Genomic DNA, 22,671 nt, shown 5'->3' on the forward strand with positions numbered 1-22,671 from the left:
GTGTTAGAGCATTGTTCAGAAGTGCAGAGATTGCTGTTTCGATCCTTCGTCAGGGCACATGCAGGAACAGATTACTGTCTCCCTCCCTCCCTCTCTCCTTCCTTCCCTCCCTTCTTCTTCCTAAAATCAATAAAATGAACATTTAAAATAAATGAATAAATAACCACATTGTTTCATGTACATTGATTGGATGCTGAACATCCAAGAGACTCTTGTGCTTTTTTTTTTAATTTTATTTTGTTCCCTGATGTTAAGAGATAATATTTTGATATAATTTATTCCTTCTCCTTTATTAAGGGATAGAATGGGATCTTCACTAATGATTGAAACGGCAAGAAACTCCGCATGCCCTAAGGTAAGTTTAGAGTATATAACAGCTAGTTGGAATGAAGGTCAGGTGAAAACATTTACTCTGAAGGCCCTTTATTAAACAGAAAATTTCTTAGGAACCTCATTAATAGATCATATCGATTTCTTATATAAACTATCCTATGAAGATATAGGCTGTGACTCTTCAACCTTTTTTACATATAGTAAAAGTACAGTAGTTTAATAACATGAAAGACAAGACTAAAGATAAGGAAGAATTATGAGGGTAATCAAATTCAGTGATTTAAGAAAAATTGTGGCATTTTCCTCTAGATTTTTTAAAAGAAATTATATATGCCTCTTAGATATATATTAGATTAATATACAAAAGGAATCCCAAGTTTAAAAATGTTATTGTTAACTAAAAAAAGTCTTAGCATGACTTCTCTTTATTTTGTCTGAAACACGTCTGAGTATTGTATTCTGTGTTCTTTGATAATATTTGTTACTTGATTAAGGAATAGGATTTCTGCACCTATAATTCTGTACAGCTTTTATTTATTTTTGGATAACAAGCTAAAACCATGAAAAATCAAAAACAGCTCCCTCTATTGCTCCTTCACTCTTGCCTTTTCCTATTTTTATCTCTACTTTAGGTATTCTGCACCAAATGTGCCATAATTGTGCTAGGCAATTTGGATACATTAGTGAGTAAATGCAGACATGGAGTTGATAGTCCAGTAGGGAAAAGTAGGCGTTAATCAATAGTCCCACAAGTGAGATACAGCATCCTGAAGTAAGTGCTATGGAGCATAAGAACAGTTCTCTGAAAGCATGTATTTATACGGACATGAGCGAAGCCTACTCCAGGAAATAAGATTTGAGATCTCAGTGTGAAGGCTGATGAGTAGGAGTGTTCCTGGCCAAGGGAATGACCGGTTCAGAAGGAATTTTGGAGAAATGCAGGACCAAGAAGAGTTACGGAAGACTAGAGCCTGAGGATCCAAGTGCAGTGTGCATTGGGGTTGGAGTGGTATGTGGACCTGACCATGCAGGCCTTAGAAGCTGTGAGAGTCAGAGGCGCATAGTTCTTGTGGAGAGGAACCTAGGATGCACTCGGTACCTCTTATGTGCTCCCCTGTACCTGCAGGACTTCTTGTTCATTCTTAAATTCTGAGAATTGCCAACTTGAAGTAATAAAGAATAGGGTGGGTGTGAGGGAACTTTAGCCACCTTATAAAGTAATTCACTCATAAAGGGAATAGCCACCCATATGTTTCTTAAGTCAGCCATCTATATATGAATTAATTAAAAAGACCTTCAGTATTATAGTATATGGCCAACTCTTAATCACAGTAGCCTAGAGACATAGTTGAATCACTCATAGGAACTTGGGATATGGCCTTTGGTTTATATAATAGCAAAGTAAACAGGCCCCTGGTAGGGCTTTGGCCATCTCTGTACCTTTTACTTAAGTTTATATTTCAGACCATTTATAAATATAGCACATAATTCAGGTGACATTGATAAAATCTGAGACCTAGGGTGATGCACGTTAGTTTTTTTAGTAAAAAAAAAAAAAATTACTTGGCTGCTAATTATTAACTATGATCAGAAAGCCTTGAGAGTTTCTATAGTCTTAATAAAGTCATATTTCAAAGAGCATAGAAACAAAGACTAGTTATTAGTAAATTATATTGTGAAAATAGTGTATTTTAGGTGGTTTTTATTCATGGCTACTATTACAGTATCAATTATTTTATAAGATATATAAATTTATGCCTTCTTTAATGTCTTTAAATACTTTCAAATCATGCAGTCAAAAATATCTTATATTCTCTTATATTTCTTGAAATTATTTCAGTCCTTATATCTACTTCTTCATAAAGAAATACCTATTTAAAAAGATCCAGTTCCTGTTGCTTAACATTATAGTTATTTTTACATGTACCTTGATGGGTAGAGTTGTAGGATTTTTGTAGAAATAATATTTAATTTTTACAAATCCCAAATATTGCTGCTTACAATGAATATTGTTCACTTTGTAATTTACTAGGTAGCTGCAGTAAGTACCATAGTAAACAGAGGAATAACACCAAAAGCTTTTGTGTTCAGAAACTATGGTCATTTTCCTGGAGTCAACTCTCACTATTTGGGAGGCTGTCAGTACAAGTTGTGGCAGGCCATCAGAGCCTCGTCTGCTGCTCCCGGCTACTTCGCCGAATATGCAATGGGAAATGATCTTCATCAGGTGAGTTGTGTCTCTGGCCTGCTTTTAAAACTTCACATGATTAAAAAGAATCACCACTTACTAAATGTCACTGAACTGAACAGAAAACCAACCAAGGATATGTTCTTCTTCATGTCTCCGTGTGGCAGGTGTGCAGTACAAGGTATTTTCATTTATTGCTTGTTTTTCTTTAGCAAGCCTTCTGGCTTAAAGAACATATTTTAGAAAATATATTTTTGTATTTTATATAATGTGATTCATAGCCAATTGTGAACATTTGACTGATAGAAAAAATGAAGTAGTAGACTTTCCAAATGTGATAAAAATTAAGAATGAAACACAGTCCCTAAAATTGCAGAACCTAAACTGTTTAACAGTTTTGGTGGTCATTTAAAAAAGATTTTTTTCAGTTATTATTGACATACACTATTATATTAGTTTCATATGTACAACAGTGTAAATTAAAAGTGATCCCCCAAAAAAACTCTTGTACCCATATGATACCATACATAGTTACTATAATATGACTATATTTCCTCTGCTATACTTTACACTTGGTGTTCACATTTTGAAAAAGAGAATATAATAAAATGATAATGTAAACACTTAAGTTAGCTATGTGCCAGACACTTATGTAGTCCTTTGCTTGCATTATTTCATTTCATCATCACTGCTTATGAGGTAGATAAGAGTTGTTTCCATTTGATAAATAAAAAATTTCAAATCTTAAGAAAGGCGAAGTAACTGAACTAGGATTGCAGATGTTAAGTGACAGATGCTTTCTGTAATTATACTGTTTTAAAATTTGTGACTAAATGACATATAAAGTTGAATATTATTTGTAGTGATTTATTCTTTTTCTGTTACATAGACTCATTGACTTACCCATTTTTTCCTTCTCTCAAGTTTTTCTTTTTTTTTTTTTTTTCTTTTTTTTTTTTTCATTTTTTCTAAAGCTAGAAACTGGGAGAGACAGTCAGACAGACTCCCGCATGCGCCCGACCGGGATCCACCCGGCACGCCCACCAGGGGCGATGCTCTGCCCACCAGGGGGCGATGCTCGGCCCATCCTGGGCGTCGCCATGTTGTGACCAGAGCCACTCTAGCGCCTGAGGCAGAGGCCACAGAGCCATCCCCAGCGCCCGGGCCATCTTTGCTCCAATGGAGCCTTGGCTGCGGGAGGGGAAGAGAGAGACAGAGAGGAAAGCGCGGCGGAGGGGTGGAGAAGCAAATGGGCGCTTCTCCTTTGTGCCCTGGCTGGGAATCGAACCCGGGTCCTCCGCACGCTATGCCGACGCTCTACCGCTGAGCCAACCGGCCAGGGCCAAGTTTTTCTTTTTTATTTATGGAAATCTTAACTCATACTAAGTGATAAGGGCAACAGATGTTTTGAGCTGATATTTCTAAAATATCTATTTTATATGTGTTTTAATTTTTTATATGATATCCCACTTAAAATTAGTCTCATTTGATGCAATCAGTAGCCTTAGCTTTCTTCTTTAGTCACTGAAGTATGGTATGCTCTCTTTCTTTCTTTGGTATTCAGATATATGTTGAGGAAAAAAGCTAATATTTTCACAGGATTTTCAGATGTTATTCAAAACTTAATATGTAGATCTTTTGTATAAACTACATATCAACTATATAATTTTAATTTTTGCGTGTCAATGTTATAACATTTTTGTCTATTTTATTTTTTTCTTTATTTTTATATAGTAGCTTAAATATATATTTTAAAATGTTAGTCAGCTATCTCATTTTATTTCTGTCCTTGTAGTTAGGATTTCTTTTGTCTTTGGAGTCAATTCAGACCATTTCTTTGTCAAATCAGTTATTGTTGAATTATGCAAGACACTTCCCCTTCTCAACTTTCTCTTCTTCCAACCTCTTAGGACAGAAGGTGCTAACTATAGAGTTTTTCTCACATTGATTTCGGGCATTTTGGTTAAAATAAAATTTTTATTTTAATGTTGCTTGCTATTTTTAACAACTATTTCTCCATATGTTTATCATGTCAAAGTGGTGAAGTAACTTATACAGTATAGTCAAAATATAATTCAATAGTTAACTTTTCTAACCTTAAGATGATTGTCATGCTATAAAGTTGGAGTTACAACAAATATTAGAGAGTCTCAAATGATAAATCACCGAATTTCAGGACCATATGTTCTTAGACTTCAAAAGAAGTTACCTAATTTACTTTTTGGTTTTTTATCTAAGAAGAAGTAGTTTAAAGTTTAATTCATCCCTGTAGAATACTTACAACAAACCAAGTTATTTCATTTCAGATAGATCAGTAATACTTCTTTTCATGCTTAGCCTCTTTTGTATTGATGATCATATCTTTGAGCTTAGGTTGGAACAAGTTCTATAAATTTTACATAAAGTATAAACTACTTATACAGAGAATATGTTTTCATGTAAATCAGTGACTTGACTCCAGAAAGATTGGCACATCAACTTCAATAAGAATGTTCAAATGGAATCTGGAGTCTAAACAAACCTTTAGTAAATATTTTCTTTTTTGCATATTCTCCTCCAATATTTGAACAAGAAATGAGGTATTTTTCTTTTCAAAAGATACTGTGAAAGATTGATTAGCATACCCTAAGGTGTGAATGATCTTGATTGCTTTAACAAAAAAAGCATTCAAGCAGAGTTTCTTGCCAATCCTTCAGAAGTTGCCAAGAAGTTTAAAACTAAAATGTGGTACTTATTATAGTCCTCTTATCCAATAAGTTCTTGGAATATTCAGTTATTTCCAGTCTCATTTCTGAAACCCTTTTTTTTTTTTTCTTCTTTTTCTTTTTCTTTTTCTGGAAACGGGGAGAGACAGCCAGACAGACTCCCGCATACACCCGACCGGGAACCACCCGGCACGCCCACCAGGGGGCGACGCTCTGCCCACCAGGGGCCGATGCTCTGCCCCTCCGGGGCATCGCTCTGTTGCGACCAGAGCCACTCTAGTGCCTGGGGCAGAGACCAAGGAGCCATCCCCATTGCCCGGGCCATCTTTTGCTCCAATGGAGCCTCGCTGCGGGAGAGGAAGAGAGAGACAGAGAGGAAGGAGAGGGGGAGGGGTGGAGAAGCAAATGGGCGCTTCTCCTGTGTGCCCTGGCCGGGAATCGAACCCGGGACTTCTGCACGCCAGGCCGACGCTCTACCATTGAGCCAACTGGCCAGGGCCTGAAACCCTTTTTAACTGTCATGTCTGCTGAGACCAGCTCGGCAATGGGTGTGCACAAGGGGAAGGCACTGCAGGACTTAAGAAAAAACACACAAGTCACAACATAAAGAAACGATGAGTCCTGGGGACTCCCAGCCTCTAGGACGAGCCAGATATCTGCAGCCTCATCGTATTTATTGGTTTCTTTGCTCATCAAATTAGCAGAGCCTACGTCAAATTAACCTAGAATGGATTCAGGTGCAGAGAAGGATGATTAATACCTTTCCAACATGTAGGGAAAAGGCCATAAAGATCAGCTGTTTCCTTTAAACAGTCTTATCAGTGCTTGCCTGGCAGTGTTCTGCCCCCACAGGACTTGGCGTTCCAAGGGCAGCATCTTATCCGGCCATTTTCCTAAAATGTCTGACATGTTTTAATGTAAGTTACTTTATATCTTTTTTGGAATCAGAAGAGTATAAATTATAAATTAATATTCTATTTGAGCAGTTTTTGAAAGTAGTGCTATAATTAAGAGGTATGAGTAGGTATGTTTTGGAAGATGGCTCTAAATGCAAAAATGGTCCCCAAATGCTGAAGGAGCCAAGAGACCAAAGAGTGAGGCAGACAAGTCCAGGTTGTAGGTGAAAGAGTTTAATAGTGGGGTTATGTACAGAAACACAGTACTGAGCAGTCACAAGACAAAATAGAGCCCTGTAACTTCCACCCCTCATACTGTGTGCTTGTATCTTTGAAGCAATAAGACTGTGCAGATGATCAAAGGTGTCAGGTGCTGGGAAGCTCTGGTACCAGAGATAAACAACAAGTTAAGAGTTAGACAACATTGAGGGTTTCTCACCCTGGGGAAAAATAATGGAAATCCTGTGATCACCTCAGAGCTCTATGTACATGATCCAGCATTCATCCAGGGGAAGCCAAGAGGCTCAAGAATCTCTGTTTAACCTGATGTCAAGATGAGTGATTGGTTTTAAGGTGGAGTCACTTATTTTCCCTACAGGTAGATTGACAGATTTCATTTGCCTTTGAATATCAAGAGAATATTATAACGTTTATTACATGCCCTAGGAAATGAGTGTCAACCAGTGGTTATTGGAATCAATTCAACATCAACAGGATTCCCCCAATTATGGGGGGCAGTGTAGAAGGACATCTTATTCAGTACAAACAGCTCAGTTGATACAGCATGGCTATGAGAACAGCACAGCCATGGAACAGCTCAACAGTGTTACAGCTCATTTATGAAGCAGTATAGATGTGAAACAACATGGCTCTGAGGTCCTAGGGTCAGGCCCCTCATTGGCTAGACAGCTCTGTCTGCTCTAGTTCAGTCTGGTCAGGTCTGTTCTGCTGTGTTCTGCCCTGTCTGTCCTTCTTTGCTCTGCCCCAATGAAATGTCTTACATGTTTCAACTACATTGTGAGAAACACAGTCTTCTGTCTTTGGTGGAAAGAGAAAGTGCTCCCCAAGCTAGAGAGGAGCTGACTTATATAGACAGAAGTCCCTGCCCCTGGTCCCTAATTGGTCTGTCCTCATGCAAATGAGGGCCCCAAATCCTCATAGTTTGATTGGTCAGAATAGAGCTGGTCGGATTGGCTGATGAACATACTGATGACTATATAGGTACATAGCTCCAATTGAATGGGGAAAGCCTCAGTCTTATTGGTTGAAATACTATTAATATTTCAGGAACTCCTTCATAAGGGCTGGCTGAGTGCAGGCAGGCAGGTTAGTGCAGGATGCTCTTTGAAGTAGGGTTTGTATAAGAGGCCTCCTATGTTGAAATGGCTTGCTTGGCTCTGTTTTTAAAGTTTGAACCCAGTTAAGCCACAGAGAATTCTTCTTAGTAGGTATTTCCTTTCTCATGGTTCACATTATAATGTGGAAGAATTATTTTTGAGTAGCTTCCAATGTGTTACTTCTCACCCCCTGGCCAAGTAGTGTAGTGTCTTACACTGCTCACAAAAATGAGGGGATATTTCAAAATGAATATTAAATGATAAAAAAAGCATTTGATTTTTTTTATTAGACAAGAACATCAGAAAAGCAAACGACAAGTCAAAGAAAGTTGTTCAATTATGCAAATGAGACACAAAACCAACTTTTATTTTGTTGGTGAGAATGCACGATACAAAAGGCAGAAAGTACTGGAGTATCTGCACATTCCCTGATCCCCTAATGTTTGTGAGCACTATGTTTATCTTGAAATAGTACTTTTTTATACAAAATTATACCTCCCTTCCCCTTCCTAATCCTCCCTTTTTCTCTCCTTTTTTTCTCTTTCTCTCTTCTCTCTCTAGCTTTTTTGAGATATAATTGATATATAAAAAAACTTCAAGATTTGATGTATAAAACTGAATGAATTCTAGGCATCCCCAAACTACAGCCTGCGGGCCACATGCGGCCCCCTGAGGCCATTTATCTGGCCCCCCGCCGCACTTCAGGAAGGGGCACCTCTTTTATTGATGGTTAGTGAGAGTGAATGATCTGAGGGACAGTGAACTGGCCCCCTGTGTAAAAAGTTTGGGGACCCCTGATTTAGGCATATGCATATCTATTTTGTCTTTTTCTTTTTCTATCTCAATCTTCAAAATTAAATCAACTCATTTTCTGTCTTTAGAGAAAAAACCTGATAAATTAGTCTGCATTAAAGGTTTTTATGACAGATTCTAATATAGTATTTCTCTTAGGCCTTATTTCTATTTTAAAAGGTTATGTTTAGAACTCAGAATACATCAACCTAAAGGGAAGTATGTTATTTCATATAAGTGTTCCAGGTAAAGTGTTCTTGGAGAGCCTACCTAGCACCTTCTAGACTGCCTGAGCCAGGACACAACTATTTCCCTTATGACTGGACAGAAATGTAGTGAGAGCTCAGTCAGTGCCAGACACTGTTTGTCTTGAGAAATAGAAAGGTTTGTAATTATCACTAGCATATGGTTTGTATTTCCTGGGTCCTATCCTCAAACCAGAAGTTATATTTATATTATAGTTATATTACACAGTTGTAGAATAAGATGATAAATTTAATAATGAAAATTAGTACAGGGGTAAGAAGTAGTAAAGAAGATGTGATTTATTCTGTCAGGGTTGGCTTTACAAAGATGTTTTTATCTTAGTTGATATATAAATAATGAATAATTGATTAGGATAGAAACCAGATGGGGAGGGGAGAAATTGTTTAATGTTTACAGAGTTTCTGTTTCGAGTAGATAAAAACTTATTGGAAATACAGAGTGATGATGGTTGTAAAACAATCTGAATGTAATTAATGCCAGTGAATCATATAACCTTATACCGGCAAATTGTTAAAAAGACCAATTTTATGTTATATATATATAACAGACTTTAAAAAGAAACTTTAAAAAAATAAGACGATTTGGAGGCATTTACATTGTCCGGTAGTTATTTTCTGATAGATGCTCTGAATTATGATGTGGAAAAATTATGCATTAAAAGTAATAAAAAGTACTTAAAACTTTGGCTAAGTACATGTACAATTGTACTGCAATTAAAATGTAATCCTGCATATACCTTTGATAAGTAGCAAATTGTTCAATCAGTTCGTTTTTCAAGTCTTTTTTTACCTCAGCACTTAGCAGTGTGCCTGGCAAGTAGCAAGTACACAATAAATAAATAAATGTGAATGTGACTACTTAAAAGAATGGAAAGGCTATAGGAAGTACCATAGACACATAACATTGCCTAATGACTTACTGATAGAAGAGGCATCTGACAAGACTGGGCTGACTGTAAGCAGAGCTTACTGGGTGATCTGTCTTACCACTAGAGTAGCAGGAATACCAGACAGAATCTTACCTTCTGTGCATTTTTGGTGAAAAGCAGGTAAAATTTAAACAGAATTTACTTTGAAGCATGGCTATTGAATATATTGGGAATCTGGCAACTTTTTGATTTGGAATTGATCTTACTGTTATCATTTCTCGCTAAACCTTGTTTGTCTCTTATTTTTCCTCTTTTTTTTTTTTAATAATTTTATTTTTTTAATGGGGTGACATCAATAAATCAGGATCCATATATTCAAAGATAACAAGTCCAGGTTATCTTGTCGTTCAATTATGTTGCATACCCATCACCCAAAGTCAGATTGTCCTCTGTCACCTTCTATCTTGTTTTCTTTGTGCCCCTCCCCCTCCCCCTTTCCCTCTCCCATTTCCCCCTCCCCCCCGTAACCACCACACTCTTATCAATGTCTCTTAGTTTCATTTTTATGTCCCACCTACATATGGAATAATGCAATTCCTGGTTTTTTCTGATTTACTTATTTCGCTTCGTATCATGTTATCAAGATCCCACCATTTTGCTGTAAATGTTCCAATGTCATCATTTCTTATGGCTGAGTAGTATTCCATAGTGTATATGTGCCCCATCTTCTTTATCCAGTCATCTGTTGATGGGCTTTTTGGTTGTTTCCATGTCCTGGCCACTGTGAACAATGCTGCAATAAACATGGGCTGCATGTGTCTTTACGTATCAATGTTTCTGAGTTTTGGGGATATATACCCAGTAGAGGGATTGCTGGGTCATAAGGTAGTTCTATTTTCAGTTTTTTGAGGAACCACCATACTTTCTTCCATAATGGTTGTACTACTTTACATTCCCACCAACAGTGTATGAGGGTTCCTTTTTCTCCACAGCCTCTCCAACATTTGTTATTACCTGTCTTGCTAATAATAGCTAATCGAACAGGTGTGAGGTGGTATCTCATTGCAGTTTTGATTTGCATTTCTCTAATAGCTAAAGAAGATGAGCATTTTTTCATATATCTGTTGGCCATTTGTATTTCTTCCTGGGAGAAGTGTCTGTTCATATCCTCTTCCCATTTTTTTATTGGATTGTTCGTTTGTTTGTCGTTGAGTTTTATGAGTTCTTTGTATATTTTGGATATTAGGCCCTTATCTGAGCTGTTGTTTGAAAATATCATTTCCCATTTAGTTGGCTTTCTGTTTATTTTGTTATCAGTTTCTCTTGCTGAGCAAAAACTTCTTAGTCTGATGTAGTCCCATTCATTAATTTTTGCCTTCACTTCTCTTGCCTTTGGAGTCAAATTCATAAAATGCTCTTTAAAACCCAGGTCCATGAGTTGAGTACCTATGTCTTCTTCTATGTACTTAATTGTTTCAGGTCTTATGTTTAGATCTTTGATCCATTTTGAGTTAATTTTTGTACAGGGGGACAAACTGTAGTCCAATTTCATTCTTTTGCATGTGGCTTTCCAGTTTTCCCAGCACCATTTATTGAAGAGGCTTTCTTTTCTCCATTGTGTGTTGTTGGCCCCTCTCTTTTTTTTCTTTTCTCATCCTTCATAATAGGAATTTATAATAATGAATAAGTGTTTCATCTAAAATACCCAGATGATTATACATTCCATATAACTATAGAATTTAAGAGTATAACTATAGAATTTAAGATAAAAATAGCTGAATAAAAGATATAACTTTTGCTGAATTAGAAATGAAATGTTAGACATCAGAGAAATGGTGGTGTGAGAGATACTTCTCATCTCTCCCCTTGAAATTTCAACAAATGCTATAACTATATGCAAAGAAAAAAAGCCAGATGAACCTGAAATATACACACATCAGATAGACAAAGGTATGATCACACAAGAAAGTGAGCCAAAGCACAGAAGAAAAAAATAATACCAGAGGACTGTTTCTCTGTCCTCACTGACCCGGGGGAGGGAGGCACTGTTGGCGCAGGTTCTCTCTCAGACCTGGAGCCGGGAGAAGAGAGTCTGGGGGGAAGGAGCTGAGATAGGGGCAACGACCAAGAACAGGGAGCAGAGCTGTTTCCCGACGTCTGCCACAACTGTGATTGCAGGGCTGGGCTCTTACAGTCCCAGGGCACACACAAAGCCAGAGGCAAGCTCCCAAGAATTGCAGGTGAATAGCTTGTGGAGATCAGCCCACAGGACACTGGGGTGCACTTGATCTGCCTGCCTGACGGGCATAATTTAGCCTTGTGGCGCCAGACACCCTTGATCTGGGATCTGCATGCCACCGGCTTGGCATGCCGCTGCTGCAGCTACTCCCGAATCCCGGGGATACCGGCTTGTGGTGCACAGCCCCTGTCTTGCCCAGGGCTGTGCTTGGAATGTTTAGAGTGGTATCGCAGGAGGGACTGGACTCTATCACCCTAGCCTCCTGGTTCATCATTACTCCCCTTGCTGTGAAAACCGGTTGTGGCGGACGCCCCTACACTAGGTATCCAGGCTACTCTCTCCTGTGAGAGGTGGGGGCACCCGGATAATAGATCTTCTGCTCTGTTGGGACATGGGGGAGGACCCTGGTCAGTCATTGCTGGTACCATAAAGTTGCAAAGCCCTAGCAACAAGCTCGTCCTACCAACGTGATGACCCTGCCTGTATCATTACAAAAGAGATAGCTAAGTCTTAGCAGAACACCCAAGAATCTCGGAGAAGCAAATCTTGTAGTGCAGCACCTTCTGCCAGAAAAAGAAATAATTATCCCTTATTGGGGTTATTAGGAATTACACTCTCAAATGCCATTAAGGAAAAAGAAATCAAGTATGGATATACAAGACAGAGGCATAGCTCAGATAAATGATGAAAAATCTCCAGGAAAAAATCTCAATTACATGGTAACCTTGGAGCTTAATGACAGAATTCAAAATTGAAGCTCTAAAAATAATAAGATACAAGAAAACACTGAAAGGCAATTTAGTGAGCTCAAAAAACAACTTAATGAACAAAAAGAGTGCTTCACCAAGGAAATTGAAACTATAATAAAAGAACCAAACAGATGGAAAACTCAATACATGAACTGAAAAATGAGGTAACAAGTTTGGCCAATAGAATAAGCCAGATAGAGGAGAGAATCAGTGACAATGGAGACAGGCAACTAGAGACACTACAGAGAGAAGAAGAGAGAGACTCACATTTAAAAAAATGAGAAAGCCATACAAGAATTGTCTGACTTCATCAGGAACAACAATATAAGAATAATGGATGTATTAGAAGAGGAAGAGAGGGAAAAGGGAATGGAGAACATATTGAAACAAATAATTGATGAGAACTCCCCAAGCTTGTGGAAAGAGTTAGAACCTCGAATCCAAGAAGCAAACAACAGTGAGTTACTTCAACCAAAACAGACCTGCTCCAAGGTACATCATAATGAAATTATCACAAATCAGTGACAAAGAATCCTCAAGGCAGCTAGAGAGAAGAGGGATATAACATATAAAGGAAGGCCCATTAGGCTATCATCAGATTTCTCATCAGCAACTTTACAAGCCAGAAGAGAGTGGACCCCAACATTTAAAGTATTGAAAGAGAGGAGCTACCAACCAAGAATTCTATATCCATCAAAGCTGTCCTTCAAATATGAAGGGGAAATGAAAACATTTACAGACATACAGAAGCTGAGGGAATTTATCACCAGAAAACCCCCACTACAGGAAATACTAAAGGAGGTTATCCAACCAAGTACAAAGAACAATACAAGACAAAATTACAAGAAAAAAATTTTAACAAAACCATAATAAAAAACAAGGATAATCTGTGACAACAGTAACCTAAAAGGGGAGAGGATCAAGATCAGCAGAAACAAAGGAGGATGGAGTGCAGAAGCACTCATGAGATAATGGACTCTAACAAATATGATAATTTTTCTTCTAACAACCTAATGGTAACCACCCCTGAAAATGCCACTGCTGAAACACATAGTTTTAAAAAAGAAGAAACACAAGATAGAAGTATGGAATACCACCAAACAAAAACGAATGACAGAAAAACAAAAAAGAGGAACCAAACGACCTAAAGCTATCAGAAAGCAGTATATAAAGTGGCAGTAGGAAGTACTCAAGTGTCAATAATTACACTAAATGTAAATGGATTGAACTCACCAATAAAGAGGCAAAGAGTAGCAGACTGGATCAAGAAGCAAAACCCAACAGTATGCTGCTTTCAAGAGACACATCTAAGCTACAAGGATAAAAATAGATTTGAAGAGAAAGGTTGGAAAACAATTCTCCAAGCAAATAATCTCCAAAGAAAAGCAGGAGTAGCTATACTCATATCTGACAATGCTGACTACAAGACATCAAAGGTAACCAGAGACAAGGATAGACATTATCGGCCTTAAATGAAACACTAGAACAAATGGACATAATAGACATCTACAGGATATTTTATCCCAAAATGTAAGACTATACATTTTTCTCCAGTGTACGTGGAACGTTCTCAAGAACAGACCATATGCTGGACCACAAAACTAACACCAACAAATTTATAAAGATTGAAATTATACCAAGCATATTCAGACCATAAGGCTTTGAAACTAGAATTGAACTGCAAAAAAGATGTAAACATACCCACAAAAATGTAGAAATTAAACAAATTTGTAAAAAATGAATGGGTCAAAGAAGAAATAAAAGATAAAAAGATATATACAGAAAAATGAAAATGACAACATATCAGAATCTCTGGGATGCAGCAAAAGCAGTAATATGAGGGAAGTTCATGCCACTACAGGCTTATATGAAAAAGCAAGAAAGACCTCAAGTAAACAACCTAACATCACATCTTATTAAGGAACTAGAAAAAGAAGAACAAAGGCAACTCAAAACCAGCAGAAGAAAGGAAATAATAAAAATTATAGCAGAAATAACTGAAATAGAGAACAGAAAAACTATAAAAAAATTAATACAACAAAGCTGGTTTTTTGAAAAGATCTATAAAATTGACAAACCCTGGCAAGACTCACTAAGGAAAAAAAGAGAAAAGATTCATATAAACAAAATCGAAAATGAAAGAGGAGAAATCACCACAGATATCATAGATATACAAAGGATTTTCGCAGAATACTATGAAAAATTATATGCCACCAAATTCAACACTCTAAACTCCTAGAACAAGACAATCTTCCTAGACTGAATCACGAAGAAGTAGAAAGCCTTAATAGACTGGTAAGCAGGGAGGAAATAGAAACAACTATCAAAATCCTCCCCCCAAATAAAAGTCCAGGTCCAGATGGATATACTAGTAAATTCTACCAAACATTTAAAGAAGAATTGGTTCATATTCTTCTCAAAGTCTTCTAAAAAATTGAAGAAGAAGCAATACTTCCAAACATATTTTATGAGGCCATCATAACCCTCATACCAAAACCTGGTATGGACAACACTAAAAAAGAAAACTACAGACCAACATCTGTAATGAATACAGATGCTAAAATCCTAAACAAAATACTAACAAATCAAATACAACAACACATTAAAAAAAAATTCATCATAATCAAGTGGGACTCGTCCCAGAAACACAAGGATGGTTCAACATACGTAAAACGGTTAACATAATAGGCCATATCAACAAAACAAAGAACAGAAACCTTATGATCCTATCAAAAGATACAAAAAAGGCATTCGAAAAAATACAACATCCTTTTATGTTTAAAACACTCAACAGAATGGGTATAGAAGGAAAATACCTCAACATAATAAAGGCCTTTTACAACAAACCATCAGCTAACATCATACTAAATGATAAAAAACTTGAAAACTTTTCCTCTAAAATCAGGAACATGACAAGGTTGCCCACTCTCTTCACTCCTATTCAACATAGTGCTGGAAGGTTTAGCCAGAGCAGTTCAGACAAGAGAAAGAAATAAAAGGCATCAATATTGGGAAAGAAGTAGTAAAGGTTTCACTTTTTGCAGATGACATGATCCTGTACATAGAAAACTCCAAAGACTCCACAGGAAAGCTATTAGAAACAATAAACCAATACAGTAAGATTGCAGGATACAAAATTAATATACAGACATCTATTGCTTTTTTATATGCCAACAATGAAACCTGAGAAAAAGAATTCAAAAAAATTAATCTTTTTTACAGTAGCAACAAATAAAAATAAAATACCTAGGAATAAACATAACAAAGAATGTAAAGGACCTATATACTGAAAACTACAAAACATTAATCAAAATTGAAAAAGACACAATGAAATTGAAAAATATTTCTTGTTCATGAATAGGAAAAATAAATATACTTAAAATGGCCATAAAACCTAAAGCAATATACAAATTTAATGCAATTTCTATCAAAATTCTAATGTAATTTTTTAAGAACTGGAAAAAAAAATCATCAGGTTTATATGGAACCAAAGAAAAAAAAACACAAATAACCAAAGTAATCCTAAGAAAAACAAATGAACCTGGAGGCATTACAATACCTGACTTCAAACTATACTACAGAGCCATGATAAAACAGCATGGTACTGGCAGAAAAATAGACACATTGACCAATGGAACAGAATAGAGAGTCCAGAAATAAAACCACATATATATGGTCAAATCATCTTTGATAAAGGAGCCTAAAACACACAATGGGGAAAAGCCTCTTCAGTAAATGGTGCTGGGAAAACTGGAAAGCCACATGCTTTCCAATGAAAATTACACCTTGTCTCCATGCACAAAAATTAATTCAAAATGGATCAAAGACCAAAATATAAGATCTAAAACAATAAATTACAAGAAGAAAACATAGATACTAAACTCATGGACCTCGGCCATAAAAAACATTTTGAATTTTACTCCAAAGGCAACAGAAGTAATGCCAAAGATAAATGAATGGGACTACAGCAGACTAAGAAGCTTCTGCACAGCAAAAGAAACTGTCAACAAAACAGACAACCAACTAAATGGGAGATATTTTCAAACAACAGCTCAGATAAGGGCCTAATATCCAAAATATACAAAGAACTCATAAAACTCAACAACAAACAAACAATCCAATAAAAAAAAATGGGAAGAGGACATGAACAGACACTTCTCCCAGGAAGAAATACAAATGGCCAACAGATTATTGAAAAGATGCTCATCTTCATTAGTTATTAGAGAAATGCAAATCAAAACTACAATGAGATACACCTCACACCTGTTAGATTAGCTGTTATCAACAAGACAGGTAATAACAAGTGTTGGAGAGGCTGTGGAGAAAAAGGAACCCTCATTCAATGTTGGTGGGAATATAAATCAGTCCAACCATTATGGAAGAAAGTATGGTGGTTCCTCAAAAAATTAAGGATAGAATTACCATATTACCCAGCAATCCCTCTACTGAGTATATACCCATAAAACTTGAAAAAATGGGTATGTAAAGACATGCACTTCCCTGTTCATTGCAGCATTGTTCATGGTGGCCAAGACATGGAAACAGTCAAAATGCCTTTCATTAGAGGATTGGATAAAGAAGTGATACATATATACAATGGAATACTACTCAGCCATAAGAAATGATGACATAGGATCATTTATGACAACATGAATGGACCTTGATAACATATACTGAGTGAAATCAATAATTCAGAAAAAGCTAAGAACTGTATGATTCTATATATAGGTAGGACACAAAATTGAGACTCATGGATAGAGAAAAGTGCAGTGGTTACCAGGGGGAAGGACAGGGGGAAGAAAAAGGGTAGGGGAAGGGGAGAGGCTTAAAGAGAAACAAAATATAGGGTGACAAGATGATTTGACTTTGGGTGATGGGTATACAGCATAATCAACTGTCCAAATAATGTGGAGATGTTTTCTCTAAATCTATGTATTCTGGTTGACCAATGTCACCCTGTTAAATTTAATTGTCTAAATAAAAAAAATGAAATGTTATGTCTGTTATAGGATGGGTATCATTCTAATGTACTATTAATTGAAAACAAAGGAAAAAGTTGAAAAGATTAAATTAAAATTCGTACTTAAAAAACCCTTTAGGAAATAATTATTTCTACCTGCTTTTAAGGAAACTGAGTAGTTTTGTACAAAGTTCAACATAAAAGTACCTAGCCAATTTATGACTTGCAAAAGATATATAAAGATAGCTAAATTTAAAAATAGTTCCTTTCAGCTGGTGAGTGGATAAATAAACTGGTACATCTGAATAATTATTACTCAACCGCAAAAACAAATGAACTGGCATATACCTGGATGGATGTCAGAAGCATTTCTCGGTGAAAGAAACAGACTCAAAAGACTATGTACTTAATGTGTGATTCCATTTGTTTTGATAACAAAAGCTAATGTGTGACCCTGAAGAGTAGGGAAAAGAGTTCTTGTTGATAAGAGGATTCAGGAACTGAGAGTCCAGGTCTTATAAAAATGTGAAGTCATGTGGGGTGATATAAAGAATTTCTGCCCTTTTCTACATGAGGCACAAAGGAAGTCTCTGAGCCATGTGCTGACTGATTTGTTGAATGAGAAGTGACTGGGGGTTGATAGGTAACAACAGTGATGGGGAAATGGGGTAGCTGAATAGCAGAACTTGAAGGAAATGGCCTTAGTAGGTCTAAGCACTTGTCCCACTCTCCCAAGTGATCAGTTCCAGCAGCTATGGTCTCACTTCATCTGCTTCAAACTTAGCACACACAAGGATAGCAGTCCCCAAAACTAGTCACTACATGCTTTTTGCCTGGTATAGAGTAGGTGACTAAGTTTTTAATGAATTAACTGAAACAATCTACTTGGTACCAGAGAAGACTGACTTCTTACAGTCTTAACTTACACTTTGATGAGTTTAGTTTAGAATTCTGGTGATTTGAATGTATTTTCTGCTACATTATTTTGAGTTTAGGAATGAGTTAATTATATCACTATAGCATTTAACCATATTACTAAGATTTACACTAAAAATTTGGCCTGCATCAAATCCATAATAAAGATAAGTCCAATGCTAGGTGATGTGTTGCTATGTCATCATTGTGCCGCTGGTACAAACCTCCTTCCTGAGTCTGGACAAAGGGGAAAGGTTTCACTTTTCTTAGGACACCTACTTGGATGGCAAATAAGGTGAGCCCAACCCTCCCCCTTCCCACCTTTTTCTATCCCAGACCTGGGGTTAGTCACAGACCAGCTTTCTGTAACTTTTAGGTTTCAGAGGCACTCTCTATTGGAGCACATCTCAGCCACAAAGGAACACTTATGAAAAGAGCTAAAGACCTGAAATATGGTGGGCCTGTGAATAAATGTGCCCCTGATGACAGGAGCTGTGTTTTAAAAGGACAGATTTTTCTTGGGAAAATCACAAATGTGGAAACAAGACATTCTTTTGAAGAGATGTAGTTAGAGAATGGTTGGCAACATTAGATTGGAAATGGCAGCTAACAACCCATCCTAAAGTGGAGAACAGAGCAAGCAATGAAAATGTGATAAAACAGCTATTTGAGAGTCCACACAGCCTTGTGTCCTTGTTATCCCAAAAGTGTCAAAGCTACATTTTGGGGATATGCCATAATAAAGGACCATTAACTACTAATCCATACCTAAAGTGCCAATTAACTTTCTCTGGGAAATGTAGGTAGCATTTTGGAACATTTCTATATTGCTGCCTTCTAATATAATCTCACTAATTGAAGCAGAAAATTATTTTGAGATACCTGTTTTTGAGAAAGTTGTTTTGGTAATGTTTAAAATGATTTATTATTACCTACAATTTGGGAAATAAATTTGACCCCTCATAAAGTACTGAACATAAATTCACAAAAAGGTAAGGAATGTTTCTCCTTTACAGTCCATGAGGAATTTTAATAACAATAGTATCCTTCGTTAGTAGAGCAAAATCCTGCATAATATTTCTAATGAGGCCTACAAGCCAGAAAACACTAATATTGACAGTGGTGGAGGTGCTCGGTAGATGACTGTCCACAAGAAAAGGAAACCACTGTGAAAAGCTTCTTTGATCCTTTGAAAACTAATTTTATAAGGAGACCGTCCTATGATCACCTTAGTAGAGGTTGAGTTGCTGCATCTTCTTTTCACCTTTATCAGAAATTTGCAAATATTTGAAAGGAAGATGTAAAAGTTCTAGAGCCATTACTGAAATAAGTTGCCATTGATCCCATTTGAAATTATACTATTATAATATTGAGTATCTATACTGAATATTATACCTAATCATAAAATTTTGGAACTGGACTGGACTTTGGAAACTACCTAGTCAAATTTTATTTTAAAAGTCGTGATGCCTCAACCTATAAGCTAATAGTACAAGAGCTAAGATTAGAATTATAAATATCAATATTCCTAATGTGTTTCCATGCAATCCTGAATCCTCAAGAAAAAATTTAAGTGCCATTATTATATTCTTTTTTTAAAAGTATACAACTTATTGCAGAAAAAAGTTTTGTTCTTAAATACAAACACAGACACATATACACACACACTCAGCTCTAAGGAAAACCCTGCTCTGCAAAGCAGTTTATTTGCTAAAGATTCTAGATCAGAGGTCCCCAAACTTTTTACACAGGGGGCCAGTTCACTGTCCTTCAGACCGTTGGAGGGCCGGACTATAAAAAAACCTATGAACAGGCCCTGGCCGGTTGGATCAGTGGTAGAGCATCAGCCTTGTGTGCAGGAGTCCCAGGTTCGATTCCCGGCCAGGACACACAGGAGAAGCGCCCATCTGCTTCTCCACCCCTCCCCCTCTCCTTTCTCTCTGTCTCTCTCTTCCCCTCCTGCAGCCAAGGCTCCATTGGAGCACAGTTGGCCCGGGCACTGAGGCTGGCTCTATGGCCTCTGCCTCAGGCGCTAGAATGGCTCTGGTTGCAACGGAGTGATGCCCCAGATGGGCAGAGCATCGCCCCCTGGTGGGCATGCTGGGTGTATCCTGGTTGGGTGCATGTGGGAGTCTGTCTGACTGCCTCCCTGTTTCCAACTTCAGAAAAATACAAAAAAAAACTATGAACAAATCCCTATGCACACTGCACATATCTTATTTTAAAGTAAAAAACAAAATGGAACAAATACAATATTTAAAATAAAGAACAAGTAAATTTAAATCACCAAACTGACCAGTATTTCAATGGGAACTATGGGCCTGCTTTTGGCTAATGAGATGGTCGATGTGCTCCTCTCACTCTGACCACCAATGAAAGTGGTGCCCCTTCCGGAAGTGCAGCGAGGGCTGGATAAATGGCCTCGGGGTCGCAGTTTGGGGACCCCTGTTCTGGATTACCATAATTTTACCATACTAATACATTAAAAAATAGTCTTGAAAAAATATATTTTACAAGAAAAAAATTTAGTTTATTACAGTGTATATCTTTGCCTGGAATGTTTGAATTACTGTAATGGATTTTATTAAAATATGTATCACATTATTGCATGACAATTTAAGGTTGTATTTCTCTTCCTATCATTGTGGAAGACATTATTTCAAAATTGTTTTAATGAACTAGTTATAGAATGCAGTAATGTCTTATGTTCCAGTAGAAATGGAGTGTTTTCTACTCGATGTATTAGTATTATTTCAGCCATGTCCTTACTAGAATGAATGACTCTTGGACTATATTTTCAGGAATCAGTGGGGGTTAATTGAGCAAAGAAGGGAAAGCGTCTTTTGAGATAACGAGCTAAGGCATGAAGGCAAAAAATGTGGCTCATTCAGAAAACTGCAAATAATTCATGAATGGCTACATTGTACGATTAGAAGATTACCAATTCTTTGTAACTTCAAATGCAAAGTCTAGACTTCACAGTAAAAGTTAGAGGGAGAGATTTGGTCTTATTAGAAGGAAAAATTTTTTAACAGTTTATAGCTTTTCAAAATTGAATGGATACACTAATACCAAGTGAGGTTAATCTCAGGAATGCTAGGCTGGTTTTGTACTTTCGTTCTGCTACATTTTTATAGTACTCTATCATCATATTTTAACTTTCTTTCCTTTTGGATTTTTCAGAATAATATTGATTATTGATAAATGCTTAGAAATTTGCTCTGTTTAAGTTATATCTGTATTATAGTGAATGTGATACTTTGAAATTATACTGTTAATAAAATTTCAACTTAAATTATATAGTTTAATTAATTTGGTTATATTTGACTTGGGAAAGAACTAGTTTTGTTTAGTAAAACCACAGTTCTTTTCTTAGGTTTTGTACAGAATATATACCAAGTACTAAACAAGGGTAATATATCTCTTAAAAAATAGTTCAGTTCATTTCAGTAGTTTTAAGCAAAATGTGCAAAGCAGTCCAAAACGTCCAAAGAACTTTCATAATAAGAAAAGAAAGCTTAATAAGGCCAATGAGACCAGTGAGTTTTTGCATGACTTTTTTGTAGCTGTAATATTTAAATGAATTCACCTTAAAGGAACCTTTCATTTTTAATATGTTGTTGAATTTATTATATAGTGCAGCTTTCCCTGTGAGTAAATGTCAAACTGTTTAAAATATTTTAGTCCTTGTATTTGTAAAATAGAATTTCACTTTTAAGAGTTCTACATTATATTTTTTTTACTTATATTTTGCAGGATGGGGGTTTGCTACTGAATAACCCTTCCGCATTAGCAATTCATGAGTGTAAATGTCTTTGGCCAGATGTTCCATTAGAATGTATCGTGTCCCTAGGCACTGGGCGCTATGAGAGTGATGTGAGAAACACCATGACATATACAAGCTTGAGGACTAAACTGTCTAATGTTATCAACAGTGCTACCGACACAGAAGGTTAGTTGTTTGCTACCTTACAGCACTAAACCTCTGGAATCAGCTTTTGGTAGAATATGCTCATGCCTACTGCAAAAGAGTGTGATGTGTCTGTACTGTGGGCTTAGGAAGCACCGGGGAGCAAGCCTTCTGTTTTTATTTCTCCTCACCCAGTTCTAACTGACCCTGGAATTGAGACTGTTCTCCACGGGGAGTTTGTGCTGCCTTTGCCTGCCTTCAGTTGGAGAAGTATCTAAAGCTGAGTTAGCACAAGGGCTTGGTTGGAGACTCTTTAAGGTAGTTAAGAAATGGAAAAGAAAAGGAGTCAGGTGGATTCAAATATACATGTAACAGTAAGAGAATTAGAATGCTTACAGAATTAGATTATTTAGTAATGTAGAGGAATTAGAATAATTTCTTGCACTCTTGCTGCCTCTGTAATCTAGTCTTCATATAAAAGTTGAAGTGATTTTTTAAAAAATAAATCATTT

The 22,671-nt window shown here is 36.7% G+C and overlaps 1 protein-coding gene across 4 annotated transcripts in view; it reads left to right on the top strand.

Moving 5' to 3' along the window:
* Nucleotides 1-22,671, top strand: part of PNPLA8 (patatin like phospholipase domain containing 8) — a 61,874-nt gene that overhangs the window by 33,518 nt on the left and 5,685 nt on the right. For 3 of the 4 annotated variants that reach the window (XM_066272158.1, XM_066272161.1, XM_066272159.1), the window contains exons 7-9: nt 298-355; nt 2,366-2,560; nt 22,006-22,201. In XM_066272158.1, coding sequence (XP_066128255.1) covers nt 298-355; nt 2,366-2,560; nt 22,006-22,201 — 449 coding nt within the window. The remainder of the gene's footprint in view (nt 1-297; nt 356-2,365; nt 2,561-22,005; nt 22,202-22,671) is intronic. The other variant, XM_066272162.1, reaches the window with a different exon arrangement.

Source organism: Saccopteryx bilineata, chromosome 4 (genome assembly GCF_036850765.1).
Source record: "Saccopteryx bilineata isolate mSacBil1 chromosome 4, mSacBil1_pri_phased_curated, whole genome shotgun sequence".
Classification (NCBI taxonomy): domain Eukaryota; kingdom Metazoa; phylum Chordata; class Mammalia; order Chiroptera; family Emballonuridae; genus Saccopteryx; species Saccopteryx bilineata.